This window comes from Embiotoca jacksoni, unplaced genomic scaffold, assembly GCF_022577435.1.
Source record: "Embiotoca jacksoni isolate LCO1_2020_lvr unplaced genomic scaffold, fEmbJac1.0.p SCAF_12, whole genome shotgun sequence".
In the NCBI taxonomy this organism is placed as follows: Eukaryota; Metazoa; Chordata; class Actinopteri; family Embiotocidae; genus Embiotoca; species Embiotoca jacksoni.
Window position 1 is genome coordinate 6542501 of NW_027185252.1, and position 25375 is coordinate 6567875.

General features: G+C 40.1%; 1 protein-coding gene across 4 annotated transcripts in view; it reads right to left on the reverse strand.

Annotated features, from left to right (window-relative positions):
- ccser2a (coiled-coil serine-rich protein 2a) overlaps positions 1-25375 on the reverse strand; it is a 48220-nt gene that overhangs the window by 374 nt on the left and 22471 nt on the right. For 2 of the 4 annotated variants that reach the window (XM_069144453.1, XM_069144452.1), the window contains exons 4-10: positions 22327-22420; positions 18899-19013; positions 18570-18750; positions 15598-15663; positions 15356-15463; positions 12460-12609; positions 1-1682 (exon numbers count right to left, since the gene is read on the reverse strand). The exon at positions 1-1682 is cut by the window's left edge and continues 374 nt beyond it. In XM_069144453.1, coding sequence (XP_069000554.1) covers positions 948-1682; positions 12460-12609; positions 15356-15463; positions 15598-15663; positions 18570-18750; positions 18899-19013; positions 22327-22420 — 1449 coding nt within the window. In that variant the 3' untranslated portion in view covers positions 1-947. Of the gene's footprint in view, positions 1683-4703; positions 4744-6388; positions 6474-12459; positions 12610-15355; positions 15464-15597; positions 15664-18569; positions 18751-18898; positions 19014-22326; positions 22421-25375 lie in introns of all 4 variants that reach the window. The other 2 variants (XM_069144454.1, XM_069144455.1) reach the window with 2 other exon arrangements.

Genomic DNA, 25375 nt, shown 5'->3' on the forward strand with positions numbered 1-25375 from the left:
GGGTGTTGTATTTTATTGGCCTGTGCCTCCATTATAGACGCATTTACACAGAAGGTGTGCGACCCCTTTTCCTCGTATGCGCAGGGTCTGAAGGTTCACTCAGTATGTAAACGCTGTGTACTGAACTGTAGGGACGTGTGCACCTACAGTGTGGAGCTGCTTTCTTCTTTGTCTCTTATTTTCCTACACGCACACGCGCACACACACACGCACACACACAGTTACACAAACACACATATTCATTTGGGAAGTGACAGCTCCAGAGCACTTTGACAAATTTACTTTTCTTTCTCTAGCCCCCCCCATTTCACTTCCTCTTCTTGGCCTTTTTCTGCCCACTCCTTGTTCTTGCCTCTGTTGTTTCCCCAGAGCCTTATATTACACAGCAAATGTCACAATCATGTCACCTCTATGTTTAAAACCAAAATGCACCCGTGTGTCAGAGGAAGCACAGCTGTGTGAGGACAAGTGAACTTAGACTTTAAATTGTGACATTAGCCAGCGGGTATTATGAAAGGGGAAAAAAAAAACCAAAAGGCTGACTTCTCTGAATGGTGACACTCTTTTCTTCCATCTGCAGGATTCATGTGCAAAGCGAATATATTGGATTTCTCTTCTTCTATAAAACAGCCTCAATCTGATAACTGTAATATATCCCTGTGCGTCGTTGAGAAGATAAGATCCTGCTACATACTATGTATTGATCAATCCCGCTGAAGTTGTGGAAGCTGATTTAGAAATATTACTACTGTACAGCAGTCACAATACCAATGTTGCCGATACAGGCAGTCCCTGAAAGGTTCATAAGGGTTGCAGCTTAGTGTTTGTTTCTTTGACACTCAAACAGTAAAACAATCAGACTGTTATAGTGGCTGGGAGGAGAAGGGGATGAATATCAATGTCAGAGGGATTCCAGTTTGAAGTTTTGATGGGCGGATTTAAGCCCCTCAGGGAATCTTTGGCTTGGGGAGGCAGGAGCGACTCAAAGGGATCGGGATCTTGGCCGACCCGCAGACTTTGAGCTTCCCCTGGTCGGGCTCCTCCAGGCCGGAGCTGGGGCACCGTGGGCCCCTGCAAGGCTCTGATGTTCTTCGAGGCTGAAGCATTGAAGTACGACCCAGACCTGGAGCCTGCGCCTGGGGTCCAGTGTTAAAGCAAGGAAGGCCTCTGGATGGAGGCGGCAGCTGCTTGGTCTGGAGAGCCAGGGGCCCCAAAGAACACCTCGGCTTCAGAGAGGCAAAGCCACCGGCGCCCCCCGGTTTGAGTGCAGGGAGAGACACGTGCTTGTGAAGGCGAGGAGGCTGCAGCATGCGAGGGCAAGTCGAACCAGCAAATCCAGTAGTGACAGAGTACTGCAGCGTCACAGCGGGGGCTCTCTGCTCATGCTGTGCTGCAGACTGAGCAGCTGATGCTGGACTGTCTCTGGCAGTTATCCCCTGTGGAGAACAGGAACCCAGGCAGTGCAGGTTGGTGCTGGGGAGATGAGTACGCCTGTCAGGGGCCGCTGGCCCAGACTCATCTGCCACAGGACCTTCGAGAGGGCGGTCAGCATCTATATGAGTTGCTTCGTCTGTTCCACTCCTTGTGAGGTCACTGCGGCCCGCGGTGGGGGGAGTTTTTACTATTCTTACCAGGTGGAGGGGCTCGTTGGGACTGCGGTTGAAAGGCTGTAGTATTTGAGGCTGCGGGAAAAAAAGGAAAAATATACCAGTGAGATCAAAAAATAAAGTCCTTAAACAGGCAGTGTGTAATGGGGTAGGGTCTCCGGTTGTTCCAGAAACGAACAGTTTCAAAAGATCTCGCCCTTTTTAATGCCTTTAATCCCCACTGAACTCATGCTTTTGAATATGTTGCTGCTGAGAAGGAAATTCTGTATCAAAAGGCAAACTGAAAAATCTGGTTTTCTTCTCTGACTTTTTTTTTTTTTTTTTTTTTTTTTTTTTACCCTTTAATATCACAGGCGGTTTCCAGTGAACTATTCCTAGAATGGGAGAGGCAAATGCACAGAGGAAGCGCTGATTCAGCATTTAAAAGCAAACAGAAAAGAATAACCTTGCCATGTGAGTGTCTGGAATCTACTGAAGTCTTTCAGTCATTTTGTGGTCGCTGCAGCAGAGGGGCTTTAAAACACTCATTCAACTTCAATGTCTGTGTAAGACCGTGCTGAGCTGTTGAGCTGCATGGTATTTCGATCTCTATGATATAATACAATATTTTACAGAATTTCAGAAATTACTATCTTTGTGAAAATTAGCACGTTGGATCATCCAGTGCAACAATAAAGAGCTGAACCACCTCACCCTCTCTGACAAAACCAGGCAAAAACTCGTTTGACTTCACAGATTTAGCATTTCTTTCAACACTCCTGTATTCAGACTTAGACACAATTGTTCATATTATATCTGTTTAATTGCTGGTTTAATTGTTTAGATGTCGCTATTGAAAAGCAAACAGATTCTTAGTATTATTTTGCAGGGTTGTTCAACTTAGTAAAACGGTAATAGTTTTGCTTTTAAAAGTTCCAAAACAATTCTGAGCCTCATTTTCAGATAAACAGCAGATTATAAGACCAGATAGACAACAGTTATTATAGCTATCAGACTCGCAGAAGTTGCCCACATCAGAAAAAAGTCAATATTCAACTCCTGTATATATGGATATGTTATCAGATTTAAAGTATGTTTTGTAAACAGCTTGTGGCCACAGCATCAATAAAAATGCATTATGATATTTTCTAATATTTGCCCATTTAGTTCGTGACTAAAACTGTAACCTGCATTCATTGTTGTTTTTCACCATCAGAAATCAGAAGACTGGCCTTTCAGCCTCTCTGTCCTTTTAGCAGAACTTGTAGAATCGAAGTCCACCTTGAACCATCTAGAGCTGCTAAATAGGCCTCAGCTCAGCTTCAACAGAAACATAATCGCTGTGAGTTGAAAGTAAAAGGATCTCAAAGGACGTGAATATATATAGCTGAATTGGTCAGGCTGCTGTGTCTGTTTCTACCATCACTCATTTGTATGGTGTGTGAGTAGTGCAGATGTCCGAGGCCACAGCTCCATCTCCTGGTCTCCTGTCACAATGAGTGCACTGGCCTGTTATAAAACTTTTGTACACCTCTTGAGTGTCAGCTTTCCTTTTCAAAAATGAAAATGTTTTTTTTTTTTTAATATTTAAAGTTTGTCAATGAAAAATTGCCCCCCCCCCAAAAAAAATAAAGTTTCTGTTGCATCTCACAATAGCTTTGATTAGGCCGCCACTCAAACTATGGGGATGCGCAGTTGTTGTTTTTCCTATCTCGGATGTATCCCATTGCTATCGTGATTCAGCGTGAGAGAGTGAGCACTCCCCGCTGACTGCCCACTGTTTGAAACACAATCGACTAATTACAGCAATGTAACTTATCAAAATTAATTGAATCAACACAACCTATTTTGTTGCGGTCTCATTCACAGAGAAAAACATACTGAAACACTATAAACACAGGCTTTGTGCTGTCCTTAAGTCTGAACAGAGTGCTTCATGGGAAATACAGCCTACCACTACACTTCCATTATCATGAGAACAGCAGAAACATTTGACACCTTTAATTGTGCACGTTGAAATGATTGCATATATCTCTGGCTGTCCCAGCTGTAAGAAGCCAGTCAGTGACAGCAGCATGCCGGATCTATAGGGTCACAGCTGGTAATTATTGGCATCTACAGCTGTCTGCTACAGATACTAATAATTACCAGCAATCATTCTGAGTCCTTCACTGCATTGCCAAGATTGCTCACTCAGCAAAATCACCAGTATAAACAAAAGAACTCGCCAATTTGTGACACCTGGAAGATGTTATGGCTCACCGTAATCAATCTCATTTCCTGCTTCTCTCACCGAGTGAAATTGTTTGTGATTAGAGAAGCAACATGCAACAATGTGAAAGGATGTAAATAATTCTCATTTACTTTGTGGGAGTACAGTGTGATTGCAGTACATGAGGAGATGAGATTGTCAATATGGTGCCACTCCATTTCAAAGCTTCATTAGACTTGTCATTTGGGGTGGTGGATTGTGTTTAAATATAAGCTGTAAAAAAGAGCATGACGATGTGTGATTACTCAGATTTGTCTTGTGTTTTTTGGTGTTTAACTGCATTCGATAGTGGGGATGGACCTAAGGCGATTGCCCAGGACGGCAGTAAATAAGCATTTGCGTCAATTAATACAGGGTTATTCTTAAATGTTATTTCCTTTGATGCACTTCATAATTGAAAATGAACACATGGAATAATGAAGCACCTGTTGAACGTATAAAATATAGAAAAACAAGTCCACACAGAGCAATTTCTCAGAGCATGCATAACAGTTCTTAATTTGATAGGATGAAATAAATTAAAAGAAAAACCAAACTGAATAAGTGAAGCACAAAAACAAGGATAAACAATTCCCAAAACCCAACAAATAACACGTAAAAAAAAACCAGCAACTAAAACAGTCTCACTGTGAACCCCAAATTTTCTTCCAATAAGAGGAGAAGGCCGAAGTCCCAAGGAGAGATACAAAAAGTCAAAACTGAAAACCCAAATCAAATCATGCAAACACAGATGTAGAAGGACATGCTTCTGTCATGCCACATGTCTGGAAACCACCACCCAGCGTGCACAAGGTGGAGTGTGAGGGGGCAGCATGTCCTTTTCATGAAAGAAAGGGTTACTGTACCACGCTGTGTCAGTGAAGTACTGCACTAGGTGCTCCACTCCTTATGCATGAGGAGGCAAAGGTACAGGAGAGAGAGAATATGGGAGATTCATTTTCAGATGTTGGAGAAACAGAGCACAGAGATGGGTTAAATGACCGGGAGAGAGGGTGAGAGGAGGTGCAGGAGAAAGAGAGAAAAGGAGGTCTGCAAACATGTCGGACAGATACTTATTGGACCTGATCAATTTTTGAATCCAACATTAAGGCCAAGCCCATGCTTGCAAGAGAAGGTCCCACATTAGTCGAACAAACAAACCAAGTTAAGGCAAAACACAATTATCCTCCATTAAAATTCCGCCTCTATTTTCTATTCGAACGATTTTATTACGAGCACAAACTTTTTTTGCTGGTTTGTTTACCGCGAGTGCTCCCAGCGGGGGGTCAGAGCTTCAGTGCTTTATCAAGAGAAACAAAAATACACTCGTTTTCCTTCCAGTTTCTCATCATATATCTAAATATGAAAGCATACTGACTATATTTCCGTATGCGTCAGTGTCATCACCGCTTTCCTCCTACGTTTTTTTTTCTCCCACTGTGCAGACCTTCTTTTATTATTCAGTGTTTTGCTTAATTAGAGCTTGTAATCTACTGGTTTGAGAAAATGCACTTTGACTGAAGGGTGGGTGGTACTCACACATTTGTCAAAATAGTCTATAAACACGAGCGCATTTTATATTGAAATAAGTTGAAATATACAAAACAATATACACCTGTGCCACAATTTGTTTCACCTTTCATTTAGATGCAAAGCTGAGCCTCCCAAAGAGAGATCAAAGGAACACAATGAGGGTTCTTTTCTTTGTATTTTTCTTTATTTTGTGCTCTTCACTTTTGTGCATTTTCTGAAGTCTATTTTCCAATTGTCATTCTCTTTACCTGCCTCCGCTACTTGCTAACTTGTCAGCGCAGCATAATACAAAGGCTTTTCTATGGAACTCACTGCCATAGGTGAGTTGTTGTGACTGTGCTGTCATTGTTTCTGCAGTCCCGACTCTCTCAATGAAGTCAAACTGTTGTTCAGAAAATGTTTCAGACCTCACTTAGATCAAAAGCTAAGATCACACCATCTGTGTATTATTGTTCAAAAACCGAACATACATTCTCTGATAGGGGGGACATAATTCAAAGCATATTGCAAATTATGGTAAAGTATTATCATTGAATTAATCTCTAGAAAGAATGGATGGTACTAACATTGGGACTAGGAATGCAGGTATTGGCCGGGTTGAGAAAGACGACAAAAGTCTGTCATTTCCTGACTAAACACAACTATCAAATGAGGACGGAAGTTGTATAATGACGGCACTGGAAAAGGACACCAGGAAATATAGTTTTAAATGGACAAGAGGTCAGACTATGTTTAGTAACACAAACAACCAAAACTGTTTTGCAAGTTTCTAATCTTGTTCCAAATTAATCTGAGACAAGACATGCAGGATGAACAGCCCTGGAACCGCACAGGTAAAAAAAAAATTTAAAAATTAAAAAAAAAACACTCTTATTAACTGGAACAGAGATGTTTCAGCAGATTAGAGGGGTTTAACGGGAGACAAAAATCTGTCTGTTTTCAGGCTATTATCAGACCCTTGGATATGCTGTGTTATGGAAAGATAGAGAGGAGGCTGCAAAGGATGTTAGTGACTCACTCTGTCTGCGCTGGGGCACGCTGGTACGGGTCAAGCCCTGGTGCTGTGCCTGCCACGCGGACAGCAAGGGGGCGGGCAGCACACCCTACGCAGAGAAAAACACAAAGGACAAAAGGCATGACATACCAGAACACATGCACGCACGCACGCACGCACACGCACAGACACACACACACACACACACACACACACACACACACACACACACACACATATATAGATAATATATAGACACACACATAGAAAACAACACTCACAGGCATAAACACGCTGTTAATGAGTATGGATAGCCCAATTAACACAACAGAAAACACACGCAGGCAGACATGCACAAGTATAGTGACACACGGAGACCGATGTCATTGCTAAACTCAGTGCTTTGTTGCAATAAAAACGCAGCTTTAGTGTTAATGGAAAAGACTAAATAAAGCAGTTTGTTTGAAATATACTCCTGTCCCTAATTGTGATAGTGTGATAGACTGTACATTCACTGAAGCTACAAATATTCAATCCCAGGTTGCATGTTTTGTTTTGTCATGTTATGTTTTGTGGATCCATGTTCAATTCCAATTAAGGTTGAGTGGATTTGAAAAACCATGACATGATAAGTGGCCCTCTTAAATGAGCTTGTGTTTTGAAACCCGTGTTCAGGCATTACTCTTTCCATCAGCGGTGTTTTCCGAAAGCCTTACACTTACATGTGATGTCTGTACTCGCTGTCTTCTGGACAATGTCTGGTGTTACATGACAAGTTTGTGATAACTGTGCCACCAGTGCGTCAGTGGGATTTTCAACGAGAACGATGGGAAATGTCATGCCGAATGAAACAAAGCACAGAACTTCTGCCACAGAAACCCAGGAGATTATTTTAATATCACTCTCGTTATCCTGCCAAATGTCCACTATCCAGAGACTTCTGATCATCTTCATGTTGTTTTTCCTCCTACTGTGTAATTGTTATACTTTTTACATAAACAGTCAAATTTCACAAATGCATATTTAAGCCTAAGTCTCCCAAATGATGCTACCATCTAAACATTTGTTTTGACCAGTATCTGTAACACAGACCCGAAATAATACAAGCCCTTCTCTTTACACCACATTTATGTTGCGGTTAAGTAAGCAGCTACTTCTTCCTCAGTCGTGGAGAAGGCCTCCTCTCAAATAAGACTAATACTGAAGAGAGAGGCACCAAATCTGAGAGACACAGAGAGAGAGAGAGAGAAAAGATAGAAGACAACAAAGGGATGGTTGTAACCTCTCAGCAGGTCCAGCCCAGGCTATTTCAGAGCCCTCCTAGTGTGATTGCTGGAGGGGGAAAGAATGAGTTTCCCTGATCTGCTCTCATCCATGTCCCTCCTTGAACACCACCAAATGTTTCAGCGGGAGGTCTCGTCAGTAGCCTCCCGTTGAGGCTTCATTGGCGCAGAGGAAAACCTTGGGCGATCAAGAAGGTATGTTGGAGGCCTCTCTAACAATTCTGACAGCATCTGGCAGCTTCAGAAGTCAGCAGCAGTTTATCCCATCAGTTTTTTACATTTTCCATCCTTGTAAAATTGAAGGCCTGACAGAGATTCACAAGGGCAGTGAGATGGAAATATTCAATCCTTCAATGTCATCAAAACTTCTTAAAATTATCGCCCACCTGCACAGAGACCCTGGATTTGACGACAATAATTCGGGCTCAGTTTGTTTCCAACAAATGCAAGCAGAAAGTGAGCGAGGGTTCGCTTCTGTTGCTGCACTCATTCCTTCTGGGCCTTCACAGTGGAGGCTGAACTATGGTCCTGGTGGTGGGAGGATAAGCTCCACTCACATATTGCACCCTCTTAGGAAAGCTGACAGGGGAGTGGAGGAAGCACATGTCTGTGTCCAGCAGTCTCAGGGATACCAATAGAGTTAGCAGTGATAGTAACTGCAATGCAAGTGAATTTGGCAGATGACATTTCAAAACAAAGCAAAAAAAAGAAAGTAGTGGCAAACCAAGTGTCTGAGAATAAATTATCTATATTCAATTCTTTAAAAGGTGGCATGCAGTTAAATGCGTGTTTAATAGTACAAAGAATTGTGATTTTTTTTTTTTTTTTTTTTTTTTTTTTTTTTTATTTTAAGATCCCAATGTCATTGTGACAATTATTTTTTACAAGGACAGAATATAATAACCTCACATTACCATGTTCAGGGACCAGCATCAATTGGGAAACAAAAGAAGAAGAAGAATGTTTCCTTTGGCCATGTCATCTTCCAGTGTGTGGTTAAAAAAAAGTAGGAGCTTATTAAGGGCTTAACATTTTCTTGTTATGGGTGCTGCTTGAATGGCATTTATCTGAGAATGTACAAAGAATTGAAGGGACAGTATGTGTGGGAACATTATTCTCCGCAACAGAAATACCCACTATATTAGTATTGATGGTATTAGTATGTTCACTAGAGGCCCTTCTCAGACTGAAAGGCACTCTCAGGATTTGTTAATCTCCTTCTTCTGTGCAGACTCCCCAAAGCAGATGGTTGAAACTTTGCAAAGTAGGACAAGTAAGTCAAGTAAAAGTTGTTCTGTGTGATCCTACAACCGTCTTATCAAATAACACCAGTATTTAGAAGACACCCTCGTGCCCCTTAAACAGCCTCTCTCTCTCTCTCTACTCAGATCCTCTAATCCACTACACAGAGCTTTACATATTCGGCTAAAGTTAATACCTCAGGTCTGGTCACAATGTCTCACTTCACTGACTTTGGCAATTAAATCCACACCTGTCCAAGATGACACCGGCATACAGAGTGTGTGGTAATGAGTGTGCATTTGTGATGGTGTGTTTGTGATGCAAGAGGGCAGACGGAGGGGATAGTGGTGGAGAGGATCTGAGAGAGGAAAACTTTCAACCAACTACTTAACACTGATCACTAACCCTTTTCTCGGGCCTCTTTCTCTCAGTGACAGAAAATATATGGAAATAAAACTGAAGTAAGGAGTCCAGAAGAGTAGCAATGTCACAGAAAGTTTGACAGACATAAATACAAGTGGAGAAAGAAATCACTGAATCATGAAAAAAGAAAGAAAATAGCAAAGTGAGAGAGCAGGAGTGATTAAAAAAAAAGACATGAAGGGAGGTGAAGAAGAAGGAGAAGAGGATGTTTAAGAGGGAGAGAAGGTGTAGGAGGGTAGCTGTAATTATACTTTCTGTCTGCCACTGATGAAACACTGCCTATTGTGTTGCCATTGTTTCTCTGCTGCTGCTCATCTGCGTGTTTGTTTATCTGGGTTATTAACAAGGTCGGCTCCCCAGTCCTCCGTCGACTGAACTCATTGTTCAGTCACATTGAGTGTGCCCTGCACTTGAGTACAACAGATGCATGTGGCACATCCCACACTCACTCTCTCTCACACACACACACACACACACACACACACACGCGCACACACACGCACACACACACACACACAAATACGCACACACAAATACAGACAATCAAGGTCTCTCTCACACACAAAGAACAAAAACCCAAACAAACACATGCAAGGCTGTGTTGCTTTTTATTGTGCTACATCTGAAATTACTAAAATCCTACCGCTCATGTTATATTTGTTGCAAAAGGACGAGGAAGCAGAGAAAAACATTTCTGCTGATGTGATTGCTCCGGGGAGCTGTTCACAGAGATGAATTTTCTAAAAGTGATATTTAAGCAGTTACTAATGTCACACTACATGTGCATCCTGCTGTGACAAGCTTGTCCAATATTTGTCTGCATTTTGCACACTGACAGGCATATACTCATTCCATATTGTGAGACTTCTGTTTTTTTTCCAGAGCATGCTTTAGGACTGAAAATTGGATTGAAAATGAGAAGCTGCCTAAAGCGGTTGGTTCGGCTGCAGTTTGTTGCCATAGCCTTCCCACAGACTGGGAAAAAGTCAGGAGACGCGTGAGAAGATGGGTTAAAGCAGCCTTCCGAGCGACAGCCCATAATGTTTTGGTTTCTGAGAGAAAATGAATGGAATGAATGGCTGCCGCAAGGAGAATATATTAACCGCTTAAAGATGCTGCATGAATAATGAACTGCACATCAAAAAGCAAAAGCTCTTAAATAGCCATATCAAAGGGTCAGAGGCTGGACCTTCCTCTTTTGTTATACTCCTTAATCTGAGTTCAAAGCACAGCAGACCTCACAAGTTCATGTGCAAAACATTGGACAACCATTAACTTCCTGGTTGTATATTTTACCCTTTTTGCTACTTATCAACTATGTATCAACTATCAACTATAACACTATAAAAAAAATTACAGCTATTGCCCTTTGAAATCAAAATTAATCTTGCCTGATCCTCTCAGTGTAGCATCCAAAAATACTATCAGAGGGCAAGAGCTACTCCAGAGCTCTGATTTGGCAGCACTTTAAATGTCTGAGGAGAAGAAAATCAACAGAAAACGGCATTTCAGAGAGCAAGAGGGGGGGGGGGGGGGGGGGGGGGAATAATAAAGATGACACCAGATTATGAATATGTGTGTGTGAGGAGGAGTGCTGAACAGTGAAATAAAGACAGTCAAACTCGATGAATGTGTAAGTAGAGAAGAAAATATATATTTGTGTAAATAAATGGCAAGTGTGAAAAAGCTCAAACCACCAAAACATATTTTTAAAATGACATCAAGCACTATAAGATGAACATTCGTACTCTACCCAAATTTGCTGAAGGTGTGAAAACTGTTAACGTGATACCAAGAAAAAGCTCTTTCTCACTGTTATTTGTTTACTCTGTGTTCTCTTTTCTTTTAACGTGTTAGAAATGCAGCAGAAAACTCGGAGTAACCTTTAAAAGCAATTGAATGTTCAGAAGAGTAAAATATCACGAAAATAATGTGTTTATCTCCACAATGCTGCAACAGTGCAGGAAATGGTCTCCACCTTGGTGATGACACAGTAAAGTAGATTAAAGGAAGAAAAAATGGAAGATCTTGGGAATTGTCTAAAAATAGGAGAATAAAGAATAGAGAGAAAGGCAGAAAAACAAACTGACTGTGTTTTGTGTTTTAGTGTGTTATTATTCACCAGGTACCATAGGTCACAGATAGATATTCCCTCAATGGAGATGATTCCCATCGAGAACACTAGCCCTGCTTTGATGGTTGCCATGGCAACTATTAAACCATATGCTTTGTGGTGAGCAGGGATCTATTGTAGTTCATGAGCTTGCTTGTTTCATCCTTTATTTTTCATCTGCAGTCTGTGTACTACATTAAAACATACATTTAACCACTATTGATAATCATGATAGTTGTTTTTTTTATTTTGCAATAAAGCAAATAACTGGATATCGCTGGTGTCATATTTTTGGTTCTATGTAATCTCCTCATACTGCTTATGTCTGCCTCTGTAAGTGTGTGAGTGTGTGTCACCCTTTCAGCTGAGAGCAGGTCAATTAGGGGAGTGTTTACTAGGCAGCCTGCCTGTGGCACTCCTGCTATTGAATCAATACTTGGCTGCCAGACAGCATGCTATTATGGCATGATGCTGAACACATTGAACACATATCAATCTCTCTTCCCCGTTTCTCTCTCTCTGTCCTTACTTCCTTCCTCTCATAAATCCCTCACTCCTTCTTCTCCACTCCAACATTAGCACCAGCCTTTCAAACTATCTGTTCGGCGAGATCTAGCTCTCTTAATAAAGAGTGGAAGAAAGTGTGACAAAAAACACTGACAACCGAACAAACCATATTCCTTAGAGACGACATGCTATAGTTACTTAACCCTCTACGGTATTGTCAGTTGGGAATGACTGGAAAAGGACTCAATGGATTTTTTTTTTATTATTATTATCTATTTTTTTTGTAACTTGTACAAAGCAAACACACTTGCATTGTTTTTTTTCTTATCAATTGAAATTATAAATTAAAAAGAAACACAGCAGAGGAATGGTAACTAGCTGACAGAACTAATGCAACATACTGCATTCAATCTGTCACCAGTGTATCCCAATGTGCTGTAAAGGTTGAGGTGTGATGGCCGCGACTGCACCAAATGTGCTTCTATATAATAATACTTTGAAGTAAGGCTGTAAATGTTTGGACTCACAGCATGGCTCGGTGGTGGTCTCCAGTACGTCTGGGTGGCCTTGTCATAGTGGCGCTGCATCAGTTTGTCCATCTGCCTGTCGCTCTGTCGTAGTGAGGAGGGAGCCCTCTGGTGGTGGCACTGACACCTGACCTGATGATCCTGAGCAGGCTGAGGAAATAAGGAAAGAAAGGAAAGAAAGGAAAGAAAGGAAAGAAAGGAAAGAAAGGAAAGAAAGGAAAGAAAGAAAGGAAAGAAAGAAAGGAAAGAAAGAAAGGAAAGAAAGGAAAGAAAGAAAGAAAGAAAGAAAGAAAGAAAGAAAGAAAGAAAGAAAGAAAGAAAGAAAGAAAGAAAGAAAGAAAGAAAGAAAGAAAGAAAGAAAGAAAGAAAGAAAGAACACAATAACTTGTACCATTTATTCTATTTTTAACCATGAGCACTTCTACCTCTGCAATCATATTCTGGATAAAAGCTTGCCACTTTGCAGTTATCAAATCAAATGTAATTCGGCGACGGAAAATGTAGAAAGGCCCAAAGGTACTGAAAGAATGCCTCTTTCACTACAACACCCATTGTGCAATTAGACTCACCTCAATTCAACTTTTAAATAATAAATGGCTTGAAACCTCAACAGATACAGTAGGTACTTAGGTCGACTTTCTTTAGAGCAAGAAGAAAAAGTCATGAAAATGATGTGTGAGAAATATTAAAGAAAATCAAGACCATGTTGTAAATGGGTAAAATTACCTTCACATGGTAAAAGCAGCAAATTAAAATCACTGACTCACTTTACTTTAAGTACATGTTCAACCAATATTGCCTCTTTTTTTCCATCAATCCAAGCCTCTACTGACAAACCACTTTGACTGACCTTTTTGTTAACTCACAATTGACTGACTATGTTGTCAGAAACCGGAATGTCAGGACAACTAATGATGTGAACTAAATCATTTTGTAAGCTAGGAATTTAGTGTTAAATCTCACATTTTCTCTCTAGTATGGCTGCAAGGACTATGGCACAATCTGACAGAAATTGCTCGGATTTTGCCAGCTTTGATGAAAACTTCAGTGTAGCTCGAACATGATGAGCGCATAATCACGAGGCAAGTCTGCCTCAACAGCGGTGGGAGCAGCATCCAAAGTTGCATTCTGTGGCGTAGGACTGACAAATCATTTTCTGTCTTTGATAGCTCCTCTTTTCTCCCTCCCATTATTTCATTTTCTCCACCATTCGCTCCCTTTAGACCTCCAAAATACACACACACACACACGCACGCACGCACGCACACACACACACACACACACACACACACACACACACACACACACACACACACACACACACACACACACACACACACACACTCAACACACTGCAATAGACTCTCTCTCTGCCATACAGCTCTTCAATTGTTTTCTCATGACTCCATTATGTGCGATGCAGTCAGCTGTTCCCCGGTTCTGTCTCTCAGCAGTTTCACTCTCATATTTCATCTCCCTCCGTTTACCTGACTCTTTACCAACTTTAATATTATGTCTCATCTATATTTTAAGGACAAATAAAAGGTCAGAAATTTAGGGTTTGTCAGCACATTAAATTAATCCAACATTTATGTCTCTGATTTTTGGCTTTATTGATGTTCAGCACAATACCGCTAACAGACTAGACTAAGATAACATACACTATCTTCTGAATTCTTTTTCATATTGTTATTCAGAAGAGAAAATATCTCTTGTTTCTTCTTATTTTCTCTTTACTCCCTCCCAACATTTTCCCTCTTTCAACCTCTACACTCATTAAAGTCAGCCACGGATCTGAAAACGTGTCTGAGCATTTTCTTACTCTCTTTGCTTATTGAGGGTAAAGGTGCAACAATATTGTGCTGGCTGAAGAACCCACTGTGGGTGGGCACTAATTCTAATTGGAAGGATAGCGTGCGGCAGCAGGGCTGGCGGACAAGACTTGCTTTGGCATTTTGGTATTTATTTCGATATGGCGGGCATTTGAATAATGTCAGCCAGGCATACGGTTGTTTGGCTAACAAGGGAGCCCGGTCAAGACACTAATGAATGTTGGAATGAAGATGAAGCCAGCTAAAGGCAAAACAAAACAGAAGTCGTCGGTGAGAAGGAGTAACACACTGGTGTGCATGTTGGAGTCCAGAAATCAAAGTCCCATTACGGCAAAGGGTATTACAGTCCGTCTTCTCTGACCAATACAAAGCTAAACAGTAAGTCCATATGTATATCACTCTCCTTCCGCATGGTGTATTTTTATCAGTCCCTCTCTGTCTTTTCATACTTTCCCCTTTGATCTGATAAACCTGGAATTGGTGTAAACAAAAGATAATGGAAGGCTGTAGCCGGGCCCAGATAACTTACCTATCTCTGATCAGTGAAGAGAATTGGTGTCAAGGGGCTGAACTATCAGAGGAGAAGCTGCATGCTTGCAGCACATGAAAGCTACATGAAAGCAATAAGTAAACATGAGTACTGGAGCTATTATAGTTCTATTTGTTGATGTACAAGGAAGACGCGCCGAGAACCTTGTAATACTCAAGACGTTGAGCATGTATTGATATTCTACATGTTTCACATTCACTATGTGCGAGCCTTGATCATGTATTTGAAGAGAAGAGAGCGACTGTATTTCTTCTTATTCTGAGACTCATAGACACTTCAAAAAAAGATGTGTGATGATATGTGAAGGTTTTGCAGCTTATCATTAACAGAACCCTATTTTTCCAACACCTGACCCTCTTTGGTCAGGCACTCATAACAGCAAATAAAGATTCTTTCAGGTGACATGACGAGCAAACACGGGTTCTTTCACATACGTTTGCACTACTCCAAACTGCTAAATATTACAAAATCACCAACTCTAAAATTGATATTCGTCCTGTTCACGTCCACTCACCATTTGTTGATGTTGCTGTTGTAGCTGCAATGTGAGCTGTGCAATGGTCTTGTCTCGACTCCTCAGCTCCTCTCTGAGCACCTGCACTTCCTGAATTAACGACTCCAACTGAAAACACACACATACAGAGTACAGCATGCTGCAGTGGTAGGAGACGACCTCAGTTGGCAGAATGGAGAAAAATATATTTATATACAGTATCTGGTCGTTCACCATTGTCTACCTCAGGTAACGTTTGTTACCTGTGATGTAGTGGTATTGTCTTCAGTATCCTCAGGGACATCTGCTGAAGAGTCTGTGTCCTCAAGCTGGAAACAAACAAAATACACACAGAGACATACTAAGGAGGGAGTGCACGCACAACAAGGCAGAGTACACAGAGTGCTGGATCAATGACAATGCCTCCGGCATCCCTCAAGAGCAATATTTCACTATAGTGGAATCATTTCACTCTTTAGCATATATACTCCTGTGACCCTGAATTGTCAGCCACCAGTGTATGATACCGGAGCCAGATGATGTTTTTGAACCTTCCATAATTTCATTTTATTGAATCCACAAAATGTCCTCACATTGGTGGCTGCTTAAATATGTGCAGCACTTGGGTATTCATAACCAAAGCAGGTCCAGATTGTATTTTGTGTACACCCCAATTACATGATTTGATTTTTTTCCCAATTTCCGTATTTAGTGAATACATTATCACATAATTGTGACAAATGGCAGTAACATGTTATCAGGCCTTGAAATTGGATATTTTATCTGGCCAAAAGTCACAAAAAGGTATTCAACGAATATTGTGCAAGTCCACTAACTGATACAAATTTCATTTCAACACTACATTCTACTTGATCCCCATTAAAGAGCCCACAGGTGTAAACAGAGCTGTGCTAGATGTCTGGCTTTTAGCACAATAAAGCAAAGATCAATTAGAGTTGAGCAAGGCTGGAGGCTCATCTAAATGTTGCTGCCTTGAACTCAACATCATACCAAAAAAAGAAAAACACAACTGAGAACGGAGTTACTAACGGGCCAATAGAAATATTGTCCCTCTTGAGGCTATACAGCCAAAGCATTTGACTAATTGTAAACACAATGAACTCATCTAAAGGAGACATTTGATTTAAATGCAAACACCAAAAATCCCATTTGATGCTCTACTGGTTAAATTCAGTCAAGGAATTCAAGAGAATTTTGTTCAACAGTGTGCAGTTTAAAGTGCTCGTGACTCTGTGCATTTGGGATTACATAGATTAGGATGTATTTTTGTGGAGTTCAGTTTTTGTATGTCCATCTTCGATGTAAGTGCACATTTCTATATGTGCTATATGTGATATCTTAAAATTCTTGTTGCTCTTTTCCAGTCACCCTATCTTTTTCTCCGCTTGAGTAGATTTTATCTGACTGACAGAGATGGATCTATTCAGTGATCAGCTTCACATAAGCACATGCAAACATGCAAGCACTTAAGTACAGATGCACACATTCTCAGCGCCGAATACTATAATTCTAAAAAGTGCTGTCAGACTTGTCCAATACATTAAAACCACTGGCAAGGATATTGCCCATAAGCTTTTAATGGGGTGTCACAATGTACTGGTATTGACGATAACAGCGATCCTTTAGAAATGGATTTTGATAGAATGTAAATTTCACATTCACGATAATATAGTTTACAATCCAGTACCAGTATGGATCTAGTTAGCAGTCCAACACAGAAAGTGGCATTATTTTTGTATCTTACATTAGCTGCCATGTGCACAACATAGACGAAATCTCCATAACACATAGCTCCAAGAGTGAGGCCACCAGATGGATGAATTGGGACACACATGTCCTGAAGTATTTCCAATTAGAAAGATTGATATGATTATATATAGCACCTTCCGACCTGGCAGCATGAATATATTTGCTTTCATGAAAGTAGAGAGCCCCTCGTTCTTTCCACAACCTCGTATGTTTCTTTAGGTGATATATTTTTTTCGAGTACCAGTGAGCTGCAGCGTAATATAATTGTGATTGCGCCAGATGCCCCTCTCCATGACATATCACAAACAAATGAGTTTTTCCCAGCATACCTTCCGTCTTTGTAACACTTGAGAATAAAGCCATTAAAATAAATAGGTCTACCTGATGGGTAGAATATATATTCTTTAATAATTAATGCAGTTTGGGTACATTCCAATAAAGGCAAAGATAAAAAAAAAAATAAAAAAATTAAAAAAAGGCTATGCTTTCAAAGCCATAATTGCACAAGGTAGGAAGGTGGCATATGTAGCTATTACAATCATCAACAGTCTGTTGTAATCATGGATGAATCTGTCAGGGTTGATCAACTAAGTCTATAGGTTATTCATACATTTGTTGCATGTTAAATGGGTTGTACAAATAAATATTTATTAATACCGAAAGTTAAACTGTTGCTCCTCCTCATGAATCTGTTTCAAAATGAGCAGGACTTGCCACCAAGGAGGTATGCTGCCACCTATCATTAATACCAGTACAATGTATTAAGAACTTCAATAGATAACAGAATAATATCATTGTTGTGAATTGTTTTGACCAAAAGAATTGTGTATTGAAAATCTGACATTGTAACAGCACTAATTTCTTATTTATAGACATCTGTGTAAACATCTTTTTTTCTGTATATACACTACATATCCACAGTGGAGTATGTGATGATGGGATTTATTAACCAATTAAGACATTCAAAAACCTGAAATTACTTAAAGTGGAATTACATTAACAAGTAAAACCTGAGTACGGTGATACTTCAGGCAAATGTAAGATTAGTAGAACCATCCGTCTGGCAAACTGATACATAGTTCTATTTAATTGACAAATCAAACCCAAAATCTCGACAGTGAACAATGTGTGACCTATTTATAAATTCCAAAATATAAACCTCAGAGCGGTGACATAATCTGCATGCTATTTGTGTGTGACATAGAATGATGCAACAGCCTTAGAAGAATGACAAATATATGCAGCAGGAGAAAATTAGGTTTCTGTCACTGAACAAAAAGCATACTGAACAAGTACATGTGCGAGTTGTTGTGCATGTACATGGCTAATATATACATAAGTTGCTGTCTTGTAGTGTAGTACTGTGCTGTATGTGCATACAAATGGACACGTGTGTGCATACATTGGTAAATGCATGCATATACATTTTTGTTCATTCATATCTCTACGCAAATGTGGGACAAACCTGTAGTAATGTTTTGAGCCTCAGCAGCTGGTTCTTGAGCAAACTGCAGTCCTGAGTCATGTGTTCGAGTGTGAGTTCATCCAGCATCGGCATGTAGCCGTGCTGCCTGTCTTCAGGTGGGACGGGCTGTGAAGAGATCCTTGGAGCTTTGAGACCATCATAGTGCTGGAAGACAAGACCCCTAAAAGAGAAACAAAAAGCCAAACAGAGAAACAGTCTCAGATAATCAGGGAGACAGAAACACACGGTGATGTCAGCTACAGTATATGTATATTTGTATTTTGTTGATTTTCCTTCTTTTTGGCAACATTTTTTCAAGTCTGACCAACCTGCTTTCATTGTGGAAGTGATCCGGTCCACTCCAGCGGTAGTGTTTACGCCGCTGCCCCTGGCCCTGCCGATTTGCCCGCTCCTGGCGCTCAATATGGGACATCCTGTCAATGTCTAAGAGGAGACAATTCAGATCACAGTGAGACAGTAAAGAAGCTTAAATGTATGTCTGAAACAGAGAGGATGCAAGTGAGAGATAAAAAAAAAATAAAAATAAAAAAAAAGCATATTAACGATGTGTCCTGCCTGGAAATTGATAAAGTGAGTGGAAGTGGAATATTCTAAATGCAAATAAGATGAAGGTAATAAAAGTTTAAGAAAATTACTCCAGTTTATGCTGTTGTGTTTGTGGTTGGAGATGAAGAGTAAAATGCAAAGGTCAGCATTTGCTTATCTATGTTGTTGCTACCCTTTTTCTGTCTTCAACAACAACTCTAAGGTAAAGACGCAGTCATATTTTCATGGCTGCAGAGTGATTGAAGTGACAAAGTGACTTGAGATAAATTCATTTTCTAGAGACTTAGACTAGAGACTTCTGAGGCATTAACCCAGACCATTTCTCCCTGTTGCTTAACCCTAAGCTAAACCTAACCGTTAAACGTGTTTTCATACTAAAACTTGCTTTTTGACCCTAAAAGGGAGAAAAGTCCCCTCAGTGTGACTGAGAGTTGATTTACGTCCCCACAACATAGGAAATACAAGTGCACCTACACAGTCACACAGTGCACAACTAGTATGAATACCTTATACTGTATATCCGCATAAAAAATTTCCCCTCGGGGATTAATAAAGTATATACCTACCTACCTACCTAAAAATCATAATCGCCTCATTTTCATTCTCTGTTTGTCTCAACTGTCTTCACCATCATATGCAAACGCTTGCTCACACACACAGTGACAGGCCATTTCATTCTAAAGGAGGTAAAATGACACAATATTTGGCAACACTCAATAGCATATAGCTGTGAAATGAACCATGACTGCAACAAAATTGACAACTAACAGAGCGTAACCCCCAGGAAATCAAAAGGACCCTTGACTTTCTACATGCAAGATACTCTTTGGAATGGAAGAAAAGAGAGAAAATGAGATAAGGAAAAAGAGAGATGAAGAAATATTGGCAAATTGAAAGACCCTGTCCAAGTAATTTAGCAGTGGTGGTTGAAATACTTTACCCAGTGTCACCACGTAGCAGAGGAGCAGACAGCCTGTTTCATGCTGAACTGTTACATTCCAGGAAACTTAACTGCTGCAGATGACTCTTTTTCAGCTCAGAAAAAGTCCTCTAAACAGCTATGTGAATATATTCCAACTGGAAAAAAATCCATGAGGGTAAAGAAACTCAGACGGAGAGTGAAGAGAAATGACCTCTCGTCCAGTCAGCTGACGAGCTGTAAAAGAGCCAAACAGAAAGTCGACCCGGCTCCCACCCTGCCTGGCCCGGTCTTTGTTGACAGCCTTGTTTTTCTGGGAACTCCCTAGGAACTGGAGCTGGTGAAAGAGGACTGTGGTCCCGGTGGTGAGAGAGCAGCTGGGCTGACTGGTTCGAGTCCAAGCTAGGAAGTCACCAGCTGAGACAGGCCAGAGAGGCAAGATGGGGCCTCTTTCCCCGTAAAGGGACCCAACAGCTGGATGAAAATAATGCTCTACCCCTCTATCTTCCTCTTTTTATCTTGTCATCTACCCCCTTTCCCTCTTCCTCTTCCAGAGTCAGGGTGTCTTCAGAAGAAACACCCTTTCCTATCCCACATCCCAAGGCCTGCCTTGTGGGCTGGGTCTAACGTGACTCTTCAGCCTGTCTTGCTTTCACTCTGCCTCTCATGACATGAGCTCTACCCATGACATAGAGGGCTATAAATATGTCCGCTTCCCAAAAAGGAGTAGGAAGAGATGACGTCCAAATTCAGAGTGAGCATTGCTCTCCCTCTCTCTCTCTGTCTCCCAGTTTCAAAAACAAGGAGATCACTGTTTACAGACAAATGTATACTCAGTCGCAAGTTTATTAGGCACTCCTAGCTAAAACTAAGGCTCAGTTCCTGTTGAAGCTGTTTTAGAGAGTTGTTGATTCAACTTTATGGTAAGTTTTGGGGCTGTAGTTTAATCAGTGAGGGTAAACTATATATTAAAAGTGTAACGGAAAGCAATTCAACAGCCCCACAAACTGCAACCTCAAAAATGGCCATTCGGATGAATCAAAACCTCCACAAAAGCTGAACATTATGGCCTTCAAAAACGCTTTCAAAGGTAACGCTGTTGCATTGGACTGAATAAATCTAAGTGAGATACATCTGTGTGTGTGTGTGTGTGTGTGTGTGTGTGTGTGTGTGTGTGTGTGTGTGTGTGTGTGTGTGTGTGTGTGTGTGTGTGTGTGTGTGTCCACATGACAGCATATATCCACACCTGTACATTGCATTTTATGGTGCTGACGGAGCCTTTTTTGAGCATGCTATGCCTGTCAGAGTCTGACCACATTTAATTAGTACATTAAATCCTTTATCCGTGAATTTTACTTTGATAGTGCTGGCTTTCAGACTGACAAGGGTAAATTCACATCTTAAAATGCTTTATCTCTTTTGACGGGATAATTCAATCGTCACCTCCTCTTTTCCTCTCCCTTACTCCTCTCATAGATGTGACAAACACTATCTGAATCACAGTAACGTTGTCAACACTGTTATCATGTGTTAATATTGTGACTTGATTACTTTAACACCGACAAAGAAGCCATTTCATTCAATTTTAAAGAGGCTGACACTTGATTACATTTGCAAAGTGACAATGGGTGACGGAGACTACAGCAGACTTCACCAGATAAAATACCAAGTTGGAGATGGGTGATGTAATGTGTGAATATTAAGCTATCAAGTTAATCATGCTAACACCATACTGCTGTTGTCATGGGAAACACATGTATAGGCTAATCCGACAGAGCCTGTACTGTATATATATGCAATATGGTTGAGTCACCTGATCACATAAACAGAGCCAGACAGCTGAAAGTTAACTGAATAGATTTTGTTCAAACTCAGTTGTATGACAACCATGGAGTTGTACTTTAATAACTCTTCCAACAACCAAATATTAAAAGACTAGCAATACATAATAAATAACAAAGTATCCATTAAAAGAGTTTAATGGATGTTGCCGAGGCAGATCTTCACCCAAGGCAAAGCAGGATTCAATTTATTCAAGCCAAAGAAGGGTGCTGCTGGAAATAGAAAGCTCTGACCTTGGTAATGCATTAATTTACAATTATGATCAGCAACAGCTTTCCTGGAGGTATCCGCTTGTACAAAAATAATGGACAACCTCCAACCAATGAAACCTCAGCTTTTGTCATGGCCATAGAATAACCTTACAAATTTAAATCCTGGGGAGGATAACTGCAATTACATTAGGTCTTGTGTGTATATGTGGGTGCTGACCATGCAAGCCGTCCTCTGGGAGGTCCACATCCAGCATGAGGTCGTCATCATCCAGCTCTCCAGTTCCCGGAGGGTCCAGGTTGTTCAGAATATCCTGAAAAACACAAAAATTACAGGTAAAACTCATTTCATTGTCGGGCATTAGATAATATTATGCACGTATTATGAGTGCACGACCAACTGCAGAGAGAGAAATATCAGGAGCCAAATAGATTCTGAATAACCTCAGAAAGAAAAATCATGTACACACAACACACAAGAGCACAAACATGGAGATGCGGTCTTTGCCTGCAATTATTAGAGCCACAATCATTTTGAAATTGACTGGAAAACCATGGTGTACTTGTTATTATTTAATATTAGTATTTATATTTATCCCCTAATTATTTTAATTATTAATATGAATAATTAATATGATACTATCAATGAAATCTTTCTATGTTACTATGATTATCTCACTCCAGCAGCACAACAAAAAGAAGATGCTCTAATTCCATGCATCAAGACACAGAAATCAGAATAGGCTTTTGGAAAAATATCACCAAATTATATAATGATAACACAGAGCACTTTGAAAACCCAACAAAAACACCCCTCATAACAGACTCCGAATATGCAGCTAGTCTGACTGCTGTGCTGCTGTCTCCCAAATAATTCAAAGCATGCCCAAAAGCAAAGGAAAGAATCAATAGTTCAAAGCTGTATTTTTCAAGCCAATTTTGTGCTTTACGAAACCAAATTGACAGGGCTTTGACTATAAGACACAGGCGTAAAATTTGTCATTATTGAATATTTTGCGTGTTTCACAATAACTGACTGGTACTCAGTGTTTCAGATTTAATGAAGAAGAAATAATGACGGAAATAGAATAAACAAAACAGACTTCTGCAGTCACTCAAATCCTATCAACCAAGACGTGGGTGGAATCTTTGTTGTTTTGAAGTCTGTGTACAAATCAACCTGTCTCATCGGTTTTATTCTCCCTCAATTCTTCAATCCTCTGATTTCTGTCTTCCTTTTTTTCCTCCACGCTGTTGCTCTCTTCTCTAACCTTACAACTCCCATCCTCTGATAAGAATTTTATTAACAAAAGTAAGACAAATATTTGATAAAAGAATACATTGTGATATATTGTTTTAAACAATATTTGAACAGAGTAGTTTTGCTTGAAAGGATGCTCTTTTTTCCGGAAGCATGTCCTCTATAATCTTACTGTTCCTGTCATTTGTTTTTAATTGACCTGTGTGTGTTAAAAAGACTTAAATTCTCTATAAACACAAAAAAGTAGCAAAAAGCAGCTGCTGGGAGTCCTCAGTCAGAGTATTGATGTGTACTGAGGTATTTGACATAACTTACAGCTCAGTACATAATGATTCACCTCATGTCCTTAAAACGAAATTGCATCAGTTACATTATGAAAGATGATGCTAAAATGTCCACATCTTGTGTGCATAACTGCTCATTATTTAATCACGTTCGTCTTTAAAACTGTGCAAAACTTGAAAAAAAAAAAAGGCAAATCAATGTAGTGTGATGAGTCATGATACCGTCATCATTGGAAATGTATTGTATCATATCTTGTTGAGTAACATTTGACATGTTGTCACCTTCTTCCTGTTTATATTCAAAGCAGCTTTTTGTTCTGATATACTGTGCAGACAATAGCAGTAAATTGTGGTTTAGTGTTTACTTCAGGACCCGTGGACTTGATGAGCCAGGGACTGAACCACAGCCAGCTCCTCCAGCTGAACTACAGCTACCCTCTATCCCTGTATTGTACTGCACCCTGTAGGGCATCAGTTCTATAAAATTGGCACCAAACCCCCTTAATAATATTTTTTTTCATTCTATTCACAACCTACTCATTGTCTCTGTCCCTCCCTTTCATTTTCTGCCCTTATATTACAGTGTGAACCTGCTGACGAAATATCATTTCACACTGACTGGACACAAGAGCTTTGAGCACTGAAAAATTGAGGATAATCTCTCAGCAGGGGAGTGAATGAATATGTAAGTGGTCGATAGGATCATGGTGTATGGCCACTATAGTCCTCAAGTGTTCACACAGTCCAAAGTAGTAATGTATGGAATTCTTGTCTGGCACTGACCTGATCACAGAGCCGGTTAATAACTGAGATAACATAACAGGAAATGTTCAATAGGAACACTCAGTGTTTCCTGAAGGTCATTTTTTGCTCTGTTGACAAGTTGTTGCGCAAGATGCAAAAAGTTGAAACCTACACTCTGATCAACTATTGTATTATATTGTTATCATCACCAAGTTGAGTATGATGTATTACAATTTCATCCTATCAGAAAAAGTTTAAAGAACTATTTTGTTGAATAGTAAATTTAAAAAAAACTGCATGATTTGTGGAGACTCATTTAACTGTGAAATCAATAGCTGTTATGAAGCATCATTGAAATGCAGCAGAAGCTACCGAGCAGTAGCTTTAGATTTGTAACCATTGCAATGGTTTTCACACAAAGGGAATAACGATTTGATTTCCAGCATATGAATTTGACATATAACATACACATTTTAGACACCCACATTTGCTCCAACAAACCAAACCCTGCAGCATGACCAGCATTCAGAATCGTAACAGCCACGTTCTGTTTCATGGTACACTCTCTGCTGAATCTTCAAACAAACACAGTTGGAACAAACACCGATTAAAACCTTCAAAATCCCTGGGAATGTTTTGAGGCTAAACTTCTCTCAGTTTGATAGTTAACCCTCCAACAACCTAAGGGTCTGCAAAACAGACTTTCAAATACAAAAAGCTCATAACAGCGCTAACTCTAGACGTTGCTTTCTTTGAGAATATCTTTTAGAATATCTGGCAGACATTTTTCATGGCCTTAATGTAAATTGGCTTTATGGCGCACAATCAAGCAAAAAGGAAAAGTGCAGCTCATTTTTAGTTCAATCGAACAACATAAAAAAAATAAAAATAAAAATAAAAACTACACATTTCACCTTTAGATAAGACCGTGTAAACAATCTGCGAACGGTTTAAAATTGACTGGTCTTGTTCTCTTTCAA